General features: G+C 42.0%; 1 protein-coding gene and 1 long non-coding RNA gene across 5 annotated transcripts in view; one reads left to right on the top strand and one right to left on the bottom strand.

Moving 5' to 3' along the window:
* Positions 1-16,961, top strand: part of LOC144154868 (uncharacterized) — a 32,961-nt gene that overhangs the window by 6,456 nt on the left and 9,544 nt on the right. The window lies entirely within an intron of this gene.
* Positions 4,219-16,961, bottom strand: part of LOC144154866 (mRNA cap guanine-N(7) methyltransferase-like) — a 40,114-nt gene continuing 27,371 nt past the window's right edge. Inside the window, exons 7-10 of the mRNA XM_077685944.1 lie at positions 14,068-14,185; positions 6,973-7,095; positions 6,255-6,288; positions 4,219-4,422 (exon numbers count right to left, since the gene is read on the bottom strand). Of these exons, the coding sequence (XP_077542070.1) occupies positions 4,364-4,422; positions 6,255-6,288; positions 6,973-7,095; positions 14,068-14,185 (334 nt within the window). The 3' untranslated portion in view covers positions 4,219-4,363. The remainder of the gene's footprint in view (positions 4,423-6,254; positions 6,289-6,972; positions 7,096-14,067; positions 14,186-16,961) is intronic.

Here is a 16,961-nt window from a genome sequence, read left to right as displayed (position 1 = left end):
ATGTAGATTTACGAGTGCAGTAAACTAGGCAAGCTGGTGTATGTCATAGTGGCAACAGCGCAAGGTAAGATGAAGACAGAGAAGGCAGACGAAGACAGACAGCGCTGTATCTCTGGTTGCCCTTCTCTCTGTCTTCGCGTTACATTGCGCTGTTGTCATCATTAACTGATGTAGAGTTGGAGTGTATAAAGCATGGTGCAATGACACGCTCCTCAAGCATTAATGCAGTCAAAATGGGCAAACCCATGCTAAAATTTTAAAAATACTCATTAAAAAATGGGTATTTTTTAAATTTTAGCACGGGGTTTCCCATTGTTTCCCCCCTTGACTTCGAAAAATTTATTCCAACGGTATTTCCTTTTGGTATAAATTAAGGTGCATAAGTCCCTGAAAGGGTAGAAATGCCCCGCACAGAACACCACTGCAGGACACACTAACTGTGAATGTATAAAAGGCACGGAGCCCAAGGGGCCTCATGAGAAGAGGCAGGCACTCGGCATTGGAGGCTGCTGCTACGGTAATGGGCACGAGCCTAATTGTGATTGTAACCGAACGGCCGCACACATAAAATCACAGCTATTTTAAAATTGAGATTTAGCAATGCGCTGTGTGAATTAGCAGTGAAACTTGGCAATATTGCAGTTTTGTGATGCTTAAATCTGTTTTACCGAATTTGCACTAAGGTTTGCTTCACAGAAGTTTACTGGGAACCCCACAAGGTTGCTGCCATGGCTTAGAAGGCCACGATGTCATATCAATTGTTTTAAAATGTTAACAGTCCAACAGTACGGGTACAGCCCATTTTAGTTCGCATAACCCTGAAACATCACCACCCAATGCTCCATGCACTCTGTTTTCATTGCAATGTATAGCAACAAAGCTAGCGTCAAACCCTTTCTCCTGTACTGCTACACTTTTGCTTTATTCAGCATTCCTAGCAGCTGAACTCAGCATTTCTTGATTACACTTGTGCGCCATGCCTCCTTTGAGCACAAACGGTCAACTAGCTGGTCAAGAGTGACTGCACTAATTATTGAGAATAAGTAGTCAAATATGAGCGTCTCTCTATAGATCCAGCACTGCTAGTGAGTGGGTTCTGGTGCATGCTAGAGGTGTGCTACTGGGCACAGCATTTCTTTTTCCTCTGCATGTGTGCATGCCTTGTGATGTCCGTAAGTGGTTACTTCCACAGAGATGTGTTCATTATTTTTATTATTTTCGGTAGCAGAAACAATGCAATGTGTATTCATTAATTAAATGTTGTTCCTCAATAAATCCTACAAGTTCTATTGAAGTCCGAGCATTTAAATACTGAAGGCTCCAGCAGGGGCCATAGTAACACACTTTTGTTTTACCCACAACCTAAAACTGCCTTTGCAAGAGAAAACCTTACAATGTATAAAAACGGTGGTGGGCTACAAAAGACTGCATTTCAACAAAGAAGCCTTTCGGCCACCAATAAAAATTTAAACAATTCATTTATGCGTAGAGTACCTTTTTGAATGCAACCGAGGATGCTGGCACTAAATGAATGCCGAACAGTACACGAAAGGTCGAGAGCAAGATGCCAAAGCCTGAAGTTTTTCTTGCAAAGAAAAGTGATGGCACTTGATGATGGCCCTAATGAAAAGTGTAGACTATGACGAGCACTAATGAAAGCAAGAGAATGCAAACAGCATCCCCTTTCCATAGTCCTCATCATAAGCCTGCATTTCATAAGTACGTACTGTGCTCTACCAGTTCCCCCAAGCCGCAATCCTTGCAATCCGTTGATTCACAGTCGGATCCACTCAAATACAAGCCACGTTTTGGAAAGCAACACTGCAGGGCAGTGAAAGACACTTCATGCTGGGAGGAAAAACAGTGGGCCCCTAAAATTTCAAGAGTGCAAACATCAGCCTATCCAGAAAAGCAGTGGTCCATCCCCTGAGAAAGATCCAGTTAGATGCGAGCTGCAGTTAGGGTTGTCAAGTTGGGGCGGCGTGCATGTGAACTGCAGAAGCTCCATGAGCGAGACCAGCCAGCGAAGGAAATACAGTCACATCATGTACAGCAAGATGAAAGGTGGCCCGGTGAGAAAGCAGCAAAACGCTGGTCACTGAACAGAGCCATCCGTTTGTACAGATCAAGCACATGGGAACTAATGATCAGTCCAATGAGACTGCACGCGACACCAAACAAGTAGCTTTTCTGATGGGGAGACCACTGGCCAGAAGTTTTACCGCAAAAAAATCCTAAAAAAAAAAAGCCCCCATTCTTGATTGCAAAAGCAGACACTCGAAGCTGCTTACGCCTTATTCTGCAACCCATCAGTAGCAATAACAGCAGAGTCGACAAACTGTGAAAGGTATTTTTCCAAGAGACCATGAAGCGCATGTCTGGCATGTTTTCAGAGTTTCTTGGGAAAATAAAGATCATCATCAACATGCACCACTACTGGTTTGGAATCTGCTGACAATAGTTCATTACAAGATAGCCTTACGCCAATTTGAAACCAATGCCCTACGAGTTTTACATCAGGGGACTCGCATAATCCTTATGGATGGAAGCACTGACAACTGCCCAAACCTCACCTCTAGAGATGGGAGACCTTGAGGTAGAGAACAATGCCTGCAACCTTGACGGAGCGAAACAGTAAATGCACAGTGTGTTTTTCGAGGAGGTAAAAATGCCAAAGTTTCGAGTATATGCAGTGCTAAACAGAAAAAAAAAAAAAAAAAAAAAAAAAAACAGTAATCAACTCAGTTCCAATGCATGTCTTAATATCCGGCTGCTACAACATCGGCCTGGCACAGGCCTGGTTTGTGGTGAACTAGCCTGCCGAAACAACCTAGAGCCTGTTCTTTTAATGCCTCGAATTCAACACGAGGACACAAGCTCCAAGTAAGCTCGTGAGAATCACACAGTCAAGGCTGAAACTTGGGCTAGTCGGTTTGACTTGAATACATATCACTAGGCAAAACAAGACCTGGACAAAGAAAGATACACTAGCAACTGTTCCCTGTGTATCTTTCTTCGTCCGTGTTTTGTTTTTGCTAGTAAAATGTATTCGAATCACACACTCTATAGAGTAGCTTCCACCGTAGCAGGCATGGTAAATCTTGGAGAGGTTGGGATCTCTCAGCCATGGTCATTTACTGAGTAATAGTAGCCAATAGGGACGCAGCAATGGCTGCACTCACAAGCACCACAGATGGAACAAAGTTCAGAGCAAAGTGAAACCACACTAAGGTTCCCGTTTCCTGGGCTCATGATGCACCAGTGTGCATCTACACATGGGCACAAACTGTGCGAGACTTGTCATAAAGGGCACTGGCACATGCTCAACCAATCAGCACAAAAACTGTCAAAAAGATGCAGAAATGGTGCTTTCAATATGAGCCCTTGCAAAGGGCAATGTGTGGCCTTCATCCCCCGTATACCTCGCAGGGTGCTCACCAAGCTTCAAAGTTTCCTCCGTCTCAGAACTCTGCTGCGAGCTTTACGATGGTCTTCTCTGCACTTTAGGCTCCGTCACTTTGCGGATGATGTCAGTAATAATGACTAGACCACCATAAACATTCAATTTTCTTCTTCCTCGCGCTCATTGCACTAGAACATGTAGACAGATATTTGCGAAACCATTACGGCCGAGGTCCAAGTTATCTATCTGTATTCTTTTATGTCTGTCACCAAACGTTTGCACAGCAGTAATCCAATTCCGATTTTTTTATTCAGTAACTAATGTTGACGGTAAAACTGATTTGCATCAGCCACCCTTTTTACTGGGACAGTAAGGGATCATTGCTTTGTCCATATATATCAGCAGTGCTGGCGACACTAGTCTTAAAGATTGACATTTTTTCTGGCTGCCAGACAATCACGGAAGTCATTTTTTCATTGCCCAACGTTTAAGCTATATAAGATACCTCATAACATTAAATGACAATGTGGGCTACTTCGGTAGATATGCTGCAATATTTTAAAAACTAAAAAAAAAAAAAAGAATAAATGATTGTATTAACGAATAGGCTTTATTATAAAAGAGCAAGGAAGCCCTGAAAAAAAAAATTGAACCAGCAGTGGGTTTACCACAAGCATAGATGCAGCCCCGGGTAAGGGATGTGTGCATAGCTTCTTGTAATTCTGAATTCAACCCTTCTACAGTTCTGTAAACATGGTGATAAGACAGTTGCTAGTAGAGATGGGAAGTATTAACAAAGTGTGACTCGGATCCCGTTCCATTTAAGAGAGAGTTTTTATTGTGACAGATATGAAACAGCAAAATGATTTGATGAACCAGCGCCCATGAATAACACAGCAACAAGTGCTCACACATTGTTGCTTTGGCAGCAGGAAACGTAAACCCACCTGCCTTATGACTTCAGTCACTTGGAATTTTGGCTTGTGGGTTTTTTTGGAACGCAAACACAAGATAAATGCCTGCAAGAGAAGATAAAAGACAAACATATTCAAAATTCTACAGTCTTTCAAGCAACCCTGCTCCCACAAAAATAATGGTTTCCTGTCAGGCTAAGCATTTATTTGCATTGCAACAGTAGCCCCAATGTCCAAGTACTAACTGCTTAAAGTGATCTTTCCCAGCAAAACACCGAGTGCCACAAATGAACTGAGCAATAATTACACATACCCATATGGAAAGAAATCTCGTGCAATTTTTGTGCTCTGCTTCATGTTTCCTTGGGTTTTTTCTGGCGGTGGCAGTCTCTGTGTTGAAAGCACCATTTGTCTTCACACAAAAAGATGTTTCCACAAAAGCTTCTCCTTTTTTAACAACACAGCCTAGCCAAAGAGTGCATTAAGTGCACCATGCTATGCAGCACACTCTACGCCATGACTTCAAGTACGCCTTCACTGTACGACTTCACTGTACGCCATGACTTCAAGTGACTGTATATGTGCTAAGTGATCTGTGACTAAAGGTCCTTTCCCATTCCAATTTGATTAACACACTAAAATGGTTGGAACATTTTGACCACGAATTAAGACTAGGGGGTGATTTCAGATAAGATCGAACAAAGTGTGGCTGGTTGACCTCTTCAATTTGCTTGAAAGTTTTTTATATCATTCCCTGATTACCCCAGTGTGGAAATTCAGAAATATTATTTCTGGGAAAAATTTTCTAAAAGTGTAAAAAATTGTGGAACGTGACAAGGTGGACCCCCGCTGCTACATGCCCATGCGCCTCGGCCAAATTTAGTGACATCTAGCTACAAAAATATTTATGAAGGTCACTTTGTAAATTTTATGCTCAATTCACGCCTGGTGTACATTGCTATAAAAAGATTTGCCGCTGTTAAAAAATATAAATTTTTCACAATAAAATGTCAAATTCGGCTCCCAGTGCAATTTTGTTCGCACTTTGAGCCTAAAAAATCCATAGACTTGAAATTAGGCACAGATTGGTTGTTATGGTGCCAACGGAGAGATGAAAAATGCAGTTTTTCTGTTCCATTCTCACTTATTGTATCCATGTAAGGATCATTTGTCTTTTGCACACAAACAACAATTCATACAAATCTGAGGGTAGTCGCTACCACTACAGGCATATGGAGCTTCTCTCTTGCGCTGTACAGTCTCCAGGAACAAAATGATGCAACATGTTTTTGGTAGTAATCCAAGTACATGTAAAGGCCTAGATCTGGGCAGAATTTGAGAAAAATCAGTGCTTTTTTTTTCACATTAGTTCGTGAAATTTGTTTTTCAGTTTTTTCTTCAAACTTGTGTGGCCACTGCATATTAACCATACATTATACAATTATAATATTCAATGTGTTTGTTTACACATGTAAGGAGTACACGCGAGTAAAATTTCAAGGTTGTAACTTCAATCCTTTTTGCGATATTTAGGCTCGAAGTCCGAACAAAATTGTGACGTGTGCCGAATTTGACATTTTATTGCAAAAAATTTATATTTTTGACAGCAACACTTTTTTTTATAGAAATGTACACCAGGCGTGAATTGAGCATAAAATTTACAAAGTGCCCCTAATAAATATTTTCGTAGCTACACGTCACTAAATTTGGTTGAGGCGCATGGGCATGTAGCAGCGGAAGTCCGCCTTGTCGCATTCCAGAATTGTTTGCACTTAGACAAAATTTTTCCCGGAAATAATATTTCTGAATCTCCACACTGGGCTAATCAGGGAATGATATAAAAAACTTTCAAGCAAATTGAAGAGGTCGACGAGCCACACTTTGTTCGATCTTATCTGAAATCACCCTAGGTACGCAAAACAAAACATGCAACATACTTAGTGCTTCCCATTCTGCTAGAGGCAAAGTCCCCTGAAAAAGAGCGACACAAGAATGTTATTGAGCCAGCAGCTCATAAAAATTTCATGCCTTCACAGTGCTGCAAACTTGCAAGAAAAGATAAAAATACTTCACAGTATATTTAGCTTCCCTCATGATCCTCACTTCGTTCAAAAGGAATTTGCTTTGTGTTCATATTTTCACACGTGTCATTGCAGATGTTGACTACACTGCTTTTAATATCCATACCCGACCTTCAAGGCAAGCACTACTGGCCGGTTTGCTTCATATAATCTGCCTGCACTACTTGTGGGGATCTGCAGGGAGGCAAAAGGGAAAGAGGTTCCCCCTGCTCTGGGTTGATAATAGTAAAAATAAAAAAAAAAATGCTAGCGACATTTCACTTTGTTTCAGGAGGGATACGCGCAAGCCTCCTGGGTCCACCTAGCCCGCCTCTTGCCAGCATTGTTCAGCTCGTGCCCCCCGCTTTCTGTTTGGTATCTGCAGTCTTCCCCTGGGAGGGCGGGAAGGGAGTTCTTTGTCTTTTCTTTCTGGAATGCGTCCACTTTGACCTCCTCTCCCTCTATGATCTGCTCTTATTGAAGTGCCAGTTCCGCATATACGAACTACTACTGGGAAGGGACTGCACACGACTAACCCGTCATCAGTAAGAAAGTGGCCAGAGTTCCATGCTGCGCCGTTTCTCAATGCACTCACCACTTGCAGCCTTCTCGATGAAGGTGGCTGTTGAGCCGCGAGCCTTTTTAGCACTTCTTCGGCATGGTCATAGTCATTAGGGTTCTTGCCTTCCAGTGACTGGTTGCCATTGGGGGGATAAGCCTGGGAAGCGAGAGCCGGAAGTTCATGAGCCCAGCTTGGAGAATGTTTTCCACATTTACTTTAGCTTTTCTAACACCACTGTGAAAGCACCTGGGCGGAACTAGGAGCTGTAATGTGAACTGTCACCTGTTTTTTTTTTTTTTGTCAATGCATTCAAAGCAGTTTTACAAGGGCAGAAGATTATGCTGCTCGTGAAATGACCTTCTGCTTCACTACAAAGTTATCGTGAATGCACATGGCAAAAACTGGTTTTAAATTGTCCCCGTTATTCAGTGGAGATTATCGCAGCTAGAATGCACAAATGGTTCCGTAAGTCGACTGTTTAAAACATTTTTCAGTAACTTCACTATAGCAAGGTACAAAACCACTTTCCTTACAACAGCTACCTTTCTCACTAACTAAAGTTCTGCACTACACTTTGTTCTTGCTTTAACAGAAGGAGCTGGCTCAATCATGACATACTCATAAAACTTGATCAGAAAAGATGATTGATTTGATTGATTGTGGGGTTTAACGCGCCGACGCAACGCAGGCGATGAGGCGCGCCGCAGTGGAGGGCTCCGGATTAATTTTGACCACCTGGGGATCTTTAACGTGCGCCGAAATCTCGTACACACGGGCGTTTTTGCTTTTCGCCTCCATCAGAAAAGCGGCCGCCGCGATCAGAAAAGATGCCCGTCAGTTATACCATGACAGAGCCTTAGTATACAGGGCATCCTAGTTAACATGTACCAAACTGAAAAAGAAAAATAACCACATTCTGCACGAATTAAACTGCCTACAACCAGCTAACATTTGTACTGTGAAAGAATCACCAATTTTCTCATCTTGCATGGATGATCAACAAACCATGACTAAACAACTCCTTAAATTCCTGCTTTCAACTGAAAAATTGATGACAGCTTTGGCTGACACACAGCTGATTTATAGTGTGTTCGTGTAGTCACCAGTGTGCAGGAGCACTGCCCAGGTACGTGACCCAGATAAGGTTTATCATGGTCAGGTTTCAGGACACATTTCACAATCCCACAACTGTGGCACACAGGCTACAACGGTACCTGTCTAGTGCTGTTCTTTTATAGTGCTGTTCTTTTATATTTTGCATTGTTTCATGTTTGGCTGGAGAAAAAAAAAGCAATAACAAATGGCACATACAAAATATCTCCATGAAAATACCTCGACCAGGTGTTTCACAAAGAAGGCGAAATTTGCAGGCAAGAGCAGCAGTGAACAGCTACCTACATCACCTTAATGACTGCGATCAATCGGACACAACGGAAAAAATATTTAAGTGTGTGCAACCAACTTTCATATGCGTGAATGCATTTCATATGCATTTCATATGCGTGAATTACATTATGTAGTCTTTTTACACCATGCATATCTATGGGCATAAGCCAGCATATACAAAAAATTATAAAGGTTTTTATTTACTCATCTACTTGCACACTCATAGACAGGGGGAGCATACCAGATGACAAACAAGGCTGTATCCACACAGGAGCACGAACCCCCACCCTCTCTTGCCTGCCCCTCATTCCTCTGAAACATTTTCCAAGGTTTGCACTTTTGGGTGGCTGCTTCAATGTGGCTGCTCTTTGATCCGAAACCCCTGACTGCTGCATACAGCTTTCATTGCAGGAACTCGACAGAGAAAATCTTACAGGGGAACAGGCAAATCCCGACAGATTTTTCTGCACACTTTATCATTTTCATCCAGGCCTATACAGCTGGACATTTATTCCAAGGTTTCCGCAGCAAGGGAGACAAAAATATTCAAGAATTTTCAGGAAGCTGTATGCTGACATTGGATCGAGTAGCCAGTACTACTTGAACGTTCCCATCTGTAATGCAATTTACTCTTTCCTTACGGCGCCATAGGCCATTAGACACGGAGTTCCGATTATTTCAAACGTCCCGCGAAAGCTAAAAACGGCGCCTGGCGGACAACTAACGCCATTCGGCATATTTATTGACAACTCATTTTTCGATTTTATTATGTTTTGTTGATATTTCGCATGCAGAGACCGCACCAAGAGTGAAATTTGAACCCGCGATAGTGACAAGTTGTGTGAAAACGGCGTCTGCTGTATTTGGGCTGCATTTATTAACAAAACGGGCTTCCTATCTGACGACTGCGGCTTTACACATTGATGTGTAGGGTCTGGACAACGTACGGTTGGGATATTTCGCCAAATGCGACGCGTCATATCGCATTATCACCTTCATGATAGCCTGGCACTCGTGTCAGATTACCGCTACGGAGCGATGCGCGACACTTCTCAAGAGTGCTGGATTTTTTTTCTGGTTTTTTACCACTAAAGTAAAAAGGATTGTGTGTCAGAAGAGAAGAAATGGTGCTTGGATGCATGACCGACTTACACTCGAGTGGCTTTGAGGAGTGGCACAGCCGTCAGTTCTGCTAGGTTGACGGGCCCACAAAAATACAAAACTTGGTGTACAGCATTGATATATATATTGAATCATAGCCAAAAAATGTAGGAAAAATTTGTATATCTTAGAATTCCTAAAATAATTTTTTAGGCTCATTACAATCGCCTATATACGCTGCGTGTATACTTTTTTGTGCATTTTTTTCTGATTATTTGGCTAATAAACTGTAATTGTACCTTTCACAAAACTGCTGTTATGTGTTTGTAAGAGTAATCTATAAGCTAAAATTCCATGCATAGCAATTCTAAATGTGTCCACTAGCTCGAGAAAAAGAAATAGTTTTGTGGAAGCACTCAAAATTGGCCGTTTTTCCGCCGTGACGAAAGAGTTAATTGAGCCACACATAGACAAACCCCACGGCCTTTTTCTGCAATCTTTGCAGTTCACCAGGGAAAAAAACGCACAAGAGATAGGACGTGAGAGCAAAGACAACACAGACTGTGCGCTGCGTTGCATAGCGCTCGTTCTCGTGCCCTACTTCTAATGCCGTTCCTAGTAAACAATGAACCAACCTGCCCAAGCCTTTATGTCATCAGCTTTTCAGTTTGTTGCAGGGTATTTTTGATGAGGCTCCACAATTATGCCGCCATAGCTGAGGATTAATTTTCTCAAGGGTTTTGGAGGCATATTCCTTTTTTTTTTTTTGCACAGAAACATCCTAGACATCTTAATGTTTTAGCAATTTTTCTTTGCACACACTCTTTTTGGCATTTTGAATCACACATGAGAGCTACACCTAGAGAATTTATTGTGTCAACCTATATGAGAAAAGAACCTTAGCCATGCACACAAATTTAAACATGCTTTCGCATCACCCATGTTCATTCTGTGTTTCACACCAAAGTGAAGTGTTTTCAAATAAAGAATTCAGCTATAACGTCTCATCAATCGTGCATACAGCAGCTACTTCACACAAATATCAGCACAAACTATCTACTGTTCAGAAATTGTCAGAAATCAGCATAAATTGTCAAACTACTCCAAGTTCATCATGTAAACACTAAAAAACAGCGCAGGCACGAGGACCGAAGAAGTGACAAACTAGAGCGCTCTAGTTTGTCACTTCTTCTGTCCTCGTGCCTGCGCTGTTTTTTAGTGTGAATAATGTGTACCCATCTAGCCCAACGTCAACTCATCATATAAAAAACTAGTATTAAGACACACAAGAAAGAGAATCAGTTTTGAAAAGCACACCCTCGAAATATATTCATCGCAGAACCTTTTATACTACAAAATTTTAGATTGTTTATTTTGCACATTGAATGCGATTTTCTGCATTTTATGACCACTATTTATGATCACCGCAAAAAGCTCTTCCAAAGTCTGCGAGTATTGTGCAAGCTTGTAGGAAGATTCAATTATTTCACTAGTGAAGTCATGATATTCGAGCAATATGTCTCAATGTAGAGGGCCCTTTCTTTATAAAAAAAGGTGTTGTCTAGGGTATAAATGGTTACTGTGTTAGAAATAGGGCACGATATATTCTCTAATAATATACTTCACACATTCGCAATAGAAGCTAGTTGGGGAACACTGTAGGGAACGTGGAGGTCCGTGATCCCGAATCAGTGAGCGCGGTTGGGAAGAAACGCGATGGGCTAAGACCATGATGCACCGCTAGATCAGCAGAGTTCCGAGAGATAGCCCAACCGCTCCACACATGCACCTGAGGGGAGGTCCGCAAATGTGCGCGTCTGCCGCGGAGGTCACTCAGATCAGAGATTGGCTGAAGGCTGCAAACAGCGTGGGCGAAGCATCTCAGGTGGGCTTGTCTTTGTCGGGAAGCCCCTGTGCCTCCCGTGTGAACCGTGAACGGCGTCAAGCTTTGAGCTCGCACACTTTGGGAGATCCCAAATAAATAGTTGTGCTTTGGAACTACTGTCTACTGTGTTCTCGTATCGGTGAACCTCACTGAGCTGCCGTACGCATGGCTGCTCACGTGGTTGACGTGCCAGGAGCTAGCGTGGTGGCCTAGGCCGGAGAGCCAGGCTAAGTCACCCAAGGACCCTCATATTCCACAATTGGTCAGCACAAATCTACCATGAGCCGGTCGTCACTTGTATAAACTAGAATTAATTTTGCGCAGAGCCATTTCAGCTGTAAGGCAAGTGGTTTGGAGAGACATTATACAAAATGCCCCCAAAATACATTTGACATTTCATGGGGGAAGAGGTTTCCTTAAACGCAAGTAACAATCTTTCTTTGAAGATAGGGTTTCCATGGAATTTAAACAAAATGGTAGCCATTCTATGACAAAATTTATCAAAAAAACAACCCAAAGAGGAGCTTCTCAGTGAGACAGGGAGGTGGGTTCAACTGCAAGTTAATTGCCCTAGTTATGGTTTTGGCACATATTATATCAATTTCGGGCATCAGTGAGTCACACCTTGATGATGCCATGCTGGATGTGTATCGAGCTGTATGGTTTAGCTAAGTAGAATCAAAACTTCTCTCTATTTTTTTTCTAGTTTACATTTTAGTTTTGGCTCGTAACTCTAGATTTGTCCACGTTTTTACTTACGCTCTTTCTAAACCCTTGTTTAATATGAATAATCGCATATGTTACTGCTTGTTTAGTTTCATTATTACAATTTATTCTACTAGCATAGGCTGTCCATTATATAGTTTTCATCTGCAGTTCTGATGTTAAGTACAGCCAACTTTTCCGTTATTACCCAATTTCATCCCTTAAATTGATGAAATTTGGAAGTCCTGTAAAGGAACAACAATGCCATGTATTCGCACTTCGGCCGACTTGATGTTTTGTTTAATCTGACGAAACTTCAAAGCCGGATCAAATTAACAAGACTCAGGTCACTCTTCTTTTCTTGGCTTAATTCAAAGACTATAGCATCATACACAAACCAAGGATGTCTATGTATTAGTCAAACAACTGTACATTTGCACTGAATATGTTCATGCCTTTATTACGATTATAAATGCTACAACTGGTGAATATAAAAGCACAAAGTGGTACTCTGCTTGAGCAAGTACCTTTAAAATCATTTCAAGTAAAACCTGCTGCGGTGGCTCAGTGGCTAAGGCGTTGCGCTGGTGAGCACAAGGTCGCGGGTTCGATTCCCGGCCATGGCAGCCACTTTTCTGATGGAGACAGACGAAAAGCAAAAACGCCCGTGTGTACGAGATTTCAGCGCACGTTAAAGATCCCCAGGTGGTCAAAATTAATCCGGAGCCCTACACTACGGCACGCCTCATCGCCTGCGTTGCGTCAGTGCATTAAACCCCCACAATCAATCAAATCAATCATTTCAAGTAAACCGCCTATTGCAACCCATTATAACTGGGCATAGCACAAGTCAAGCTGATCTACTTTTTCACTTCAAGCACACACAGACCCAGGCTAGCAAAATGCCAAAAGGTGCAACGCGCCCTTCACTTGCTCTCTTCATTTTTTTCCCCCAGTCTCACCGTCCCCTGTGTTCTGTTTCCAGTGCATGGTACAAGACGTATGAAAACTTCCCGGAATTTAATCAAGATGTAGGCACTATGCAGCTACTGATTACGCACAACTTTCTAGTAAATCTTTCATTTTTCTGCCCTGAAACAATTGTAAATGCATGTGCTTCATATACTGGGACTGTAAAGAGATGGGTATTCAAATCCCAGTGGACATGCAACAATTTTTTGGGACATCTTGCTTTTTTTTTAATGTATTTTCCAAGTTTTATTCCCCCCATAAAAAAAATAACATAAATTAAAATAAACAAACAAATAAAATAAAAAAGAAAGGAACAGAAAGCACAAGAGACTGCCTTGCCACCCACAGAAACAGGTGCAGTGAACTTTTCAAAGCCCAGGGCATTTTACACAAAAAACTCAGTAGGAGTTAGCTAACAATTCAGGTGACACCAAAAATGACGTTGGAATATTTATTTCCTGCCCTGTCGCACTACCCTGCTCTACAAACTACTCAGTGAGGCAGCAAAAATCGGGGTTTGTCTTATACTGCCATCAGCTCTGCCTGCTTTGGCATGCTTATCCACTTTGCAAACCACGCCAATACGACGAGACCTAACACTTATTTGGTAACAGCTTCATAGATTTGACCCCACCCTAGACAACCGTAGCTTTGGAGAGTGCATGTTATTGTGTGTTAAGTTTCCCAAGCACTGGTCCTCAGCAAAGTTGTTAGAGGACAAAAGTATGCAGGCAAGGCAGGTTAATATTGCTAGATTTAGTTTTCTCCTGAGGACATAATTCTGTCCAATTCAATAAACCACACGCAATTAGCTAAAAAACTGCCTTTGCAAAGATTTCCTGCTAGCTATCAGAAGGATATGTGGACATGGTTTACCCTGCCTAGCATCTGCACAAATGCGCAAACACACACCTTTACATGAGTTAGCCCAGTCACTGCTAGGCTCATTTCAGTAGTGCGGCGAAATCCCCAATGTTGCCCGCCTCCAATTCTGTCATTAGGTGCTCCACACGTGCTGCTCCCTGACACAAGAGGTGTGAAACCACAAGTGCAACGTTCAGCAATCCAAAGCAGCTTACCTCCAAAGCCTGCATCTTCCTCAGGAGAGCTTTGCCCTCAGGATCATCCTTGTATTGTTCAAAGAACTCTTCAAAACGCTTCCTGTACACCAGCTTGAGGTCAAACTCCTTAGCCAGCCTGATAAAAATAAATAAAATGAATGGTAGCATTACACACACTTATATCTACACATCCCATCGTGCACCCACAAATACACAAGCCTCAAAACTGATCAGCAGTTTTGGTAAATAGAATGAGCCAGCTTTTTGTCAACTTAATTAAGATGATCCGGAACATGGCTCTAGTTACTATAATAAAGGCACAGGCACAAAGGCAAAAGCATTCTGCTGTTTAGCATACATTTACTGTTGCACTTACACTCTACAATGGTGGAATTTCTCATGGAGGTTGAGTTAAATTGTGTTCGCTAGTGAGCACACAAGTGGCAAAAGATCCAAGTTTCATACTACACAGGGACATTGGGGTAAATATGTTGAGCACTTGTTTGTCCCTGCACTGCAAGGTGTTGTGTCTGCAGAGCACTCATTTGTGCCTGCACTGCACTGCACTAAATAATCTCTGTCTGTAATGTTCAGAAAAAAAGTTACATGGCTCTGCAGTGTGCTTCGATAGAAAAACAACCTTTTGAATTTTCATTTTAGGCCTTTTTTTTTATTATTAATGTCTCTGTTTGCCAAGGCACAATTTACGTTAGATGTATGCACTCGCTATCTGTTAAATTCCACCATGTGGACTTGTGACTGTGCTATCATAGCAAATGTCACCCAAACGTCTGAGGAGGAAGATGAAAAAGAAACAGCATTTTTGACTACACTTTTATCAGAAAAAGAAAATGTGGCAAAAAAGCTCAGAATGTTGGCCGTGCACCCCCAGCTTTGGGAACAAAACTTTTTACCCCACTTTTGTCAGAAAAATAAAATGTGCCATAAAAGCTCAGAACATTGCCCCCCCCCCCTCCTCCCCTCCCCTCCCCTCCCCTCCAAATTCGAATGTGACATCACACAATAAATTTCAAAGTCACGAGCAAAAAATTTACTGAAACCCAACATGCAAGTGGTGGATTTGAACGCAACACTGGAAGCGCCCCGTTCATTTGAAAACTAGGGGGAGCAATGCGCTTCTTGACTCGGGCAACACACACAGCTCACAGATGAGTTTACTCCAAAAATCATGCAACTGCTGGTGGTCCCTTCCCTCTACTTCTGAGGCATTTCTGCTGCCCTGCAGACAATTCTCGTCCAGTGCGGGCTCGGCCACTAGTGACAAGAGCCTTGACAAATATTGCATGCAAATTTGCATGTGTTTGGGCGTAACAATTCATTCACTGTAAATATGCTACATTACTAAAATTGATTGATTGATTCTGGGGTTTAACGTGCCGACGCAACGCAGGCGATGAGGCGCGCCGTAGTGGAGGGCTCCGGATTAATTTTGACCACCTGGGGATCTTTATCGTGCGCCGAAATCTCGTACACACGGGCGTTTTTGCTTTTCGCCTCCATCAGAAAAGCGGCCGCCGCGGCCGGGAATCGAACCCGCGACCTCGTGCTCAGCAGCGCAACGCCTTAGCCACTGAGCCACCGCGGCGGGTTACATTACTAAAATTGCTTTCTGCTTTATCGATACCTCTTTCCTAGACATCATTCCTCCTTGTGACCCTGACGAAATTCCACACATCAAAATTAAACTCCAAATTTTGGATAATGTGAAGTCTAAGAAAAAAAAAAATGCCAAAACCAAATTTTTGGCAAGAAACAAACTGAAAAACATCCTCCAAAATTCCCAAAATAAACATGCGCATAAAGAAAAAAAAAATAAAACCTTACCAACTGCCCACATGCAGCAACACTGCATTGCCACTGCATTATTCCTCGAAATTTTCAGGCCGAGTTTTCTGAATTCAACACCTACTAACACAAATTGCGAGTATTTTAATCTTTAGTCTCTGAAGACTTACCTTTGAAGACCTCTGAAGACTTCAGGGGGGACAATGCTCTTAAAATAAATAGCTTCCTTTAATTTTTAAGTAAACTCTGTGAAACTTGTCAGTCTTGCTGCTTTTCCCCCACTGATTTCAAATACGCCATTATTTTTTTAGTCAGTCAATTAGTTCCCAACATAATTAGAGATCTGTGCCCGTTCTGTCTCTTCTTTTCCTTGTCCCGTCCGAATGCGCAGTCTTAAGTATGAAATGTAGACAAAACAGTGTTAGTCATAAAACGGTAATCCTTACATTTTTCAGTACTATGAACCCCGGTGAATGCAATAAGAGAATCGTTTTTTTTTTTTGATGCACCGCATGAAATTAATTTTACAGTTTATTAAACTTTGGTGGCACCAGTGGCAAGGACCTATTCTGAATGCCCATTTCCAACACCAAAGTTTAATGAGCTATAAAATTAGTTATAGGTGGTGCATCAAAAAACCGATTCTCTTATTACACTCACCAGGGTTCATAGTATTAGAAAATATAAAGATTACAGTTTTATGACTAACACTGTTTTGTCTATTGTTCCTCCAAAAATGGCTAATTATCTCTAACTATCTTAGGAACTAACGTATTTACTCAAATCTAGGCCGCCCTCGATTCTAAGCCGGCCCCCGAAATTCGGAAAGTCAGAAAAAGAGGGAAAAAAAAAAAAAAAAAAAAAAGGCTTACCTTGAATGTAAGCCGAATGAAAAAATGCACTGGACTGAGACTAGAACATGCACTTTATTACGCTTACGGCGCTTGTTGTAGCATATTCAATGCTCACTCATCGTTGTCATTGATATCAAAGGCACCGCTCATCGAACTATTCTCGTGGGCTCGTACGACGACGTTCTTAGGGAAAACTTCCCCGGCTGGAAGAGTCGTCTTCTTAAAAATAATGTACAGCGGCAGCTTTCATCC

The sequence above is a fragment of the Haemaphysalis longicornis genome, unplaced genomic scaffold (genome assembly GCF_048455015.1).
Source record: "Haemaphysalis longicornis isolate Haplotype H1 unplaced genomic scaffold, Haemaphysalis longicornis Haplotype H1 scaffold_1, whole genome shotgun sequence".
NCBI classification, from domain to species: Eukaryota; Metazoa; Arthropoda; class Arachnida; order Ixodida; family Ixodidae; genus Haemaphysalis; species Haemaphysalis longicornis.
The sequence above is the reverse complement of the archived record's forward strand: the minus strand, read 5'-3'. Positions and strand labels throughout refer to the sequence as shown.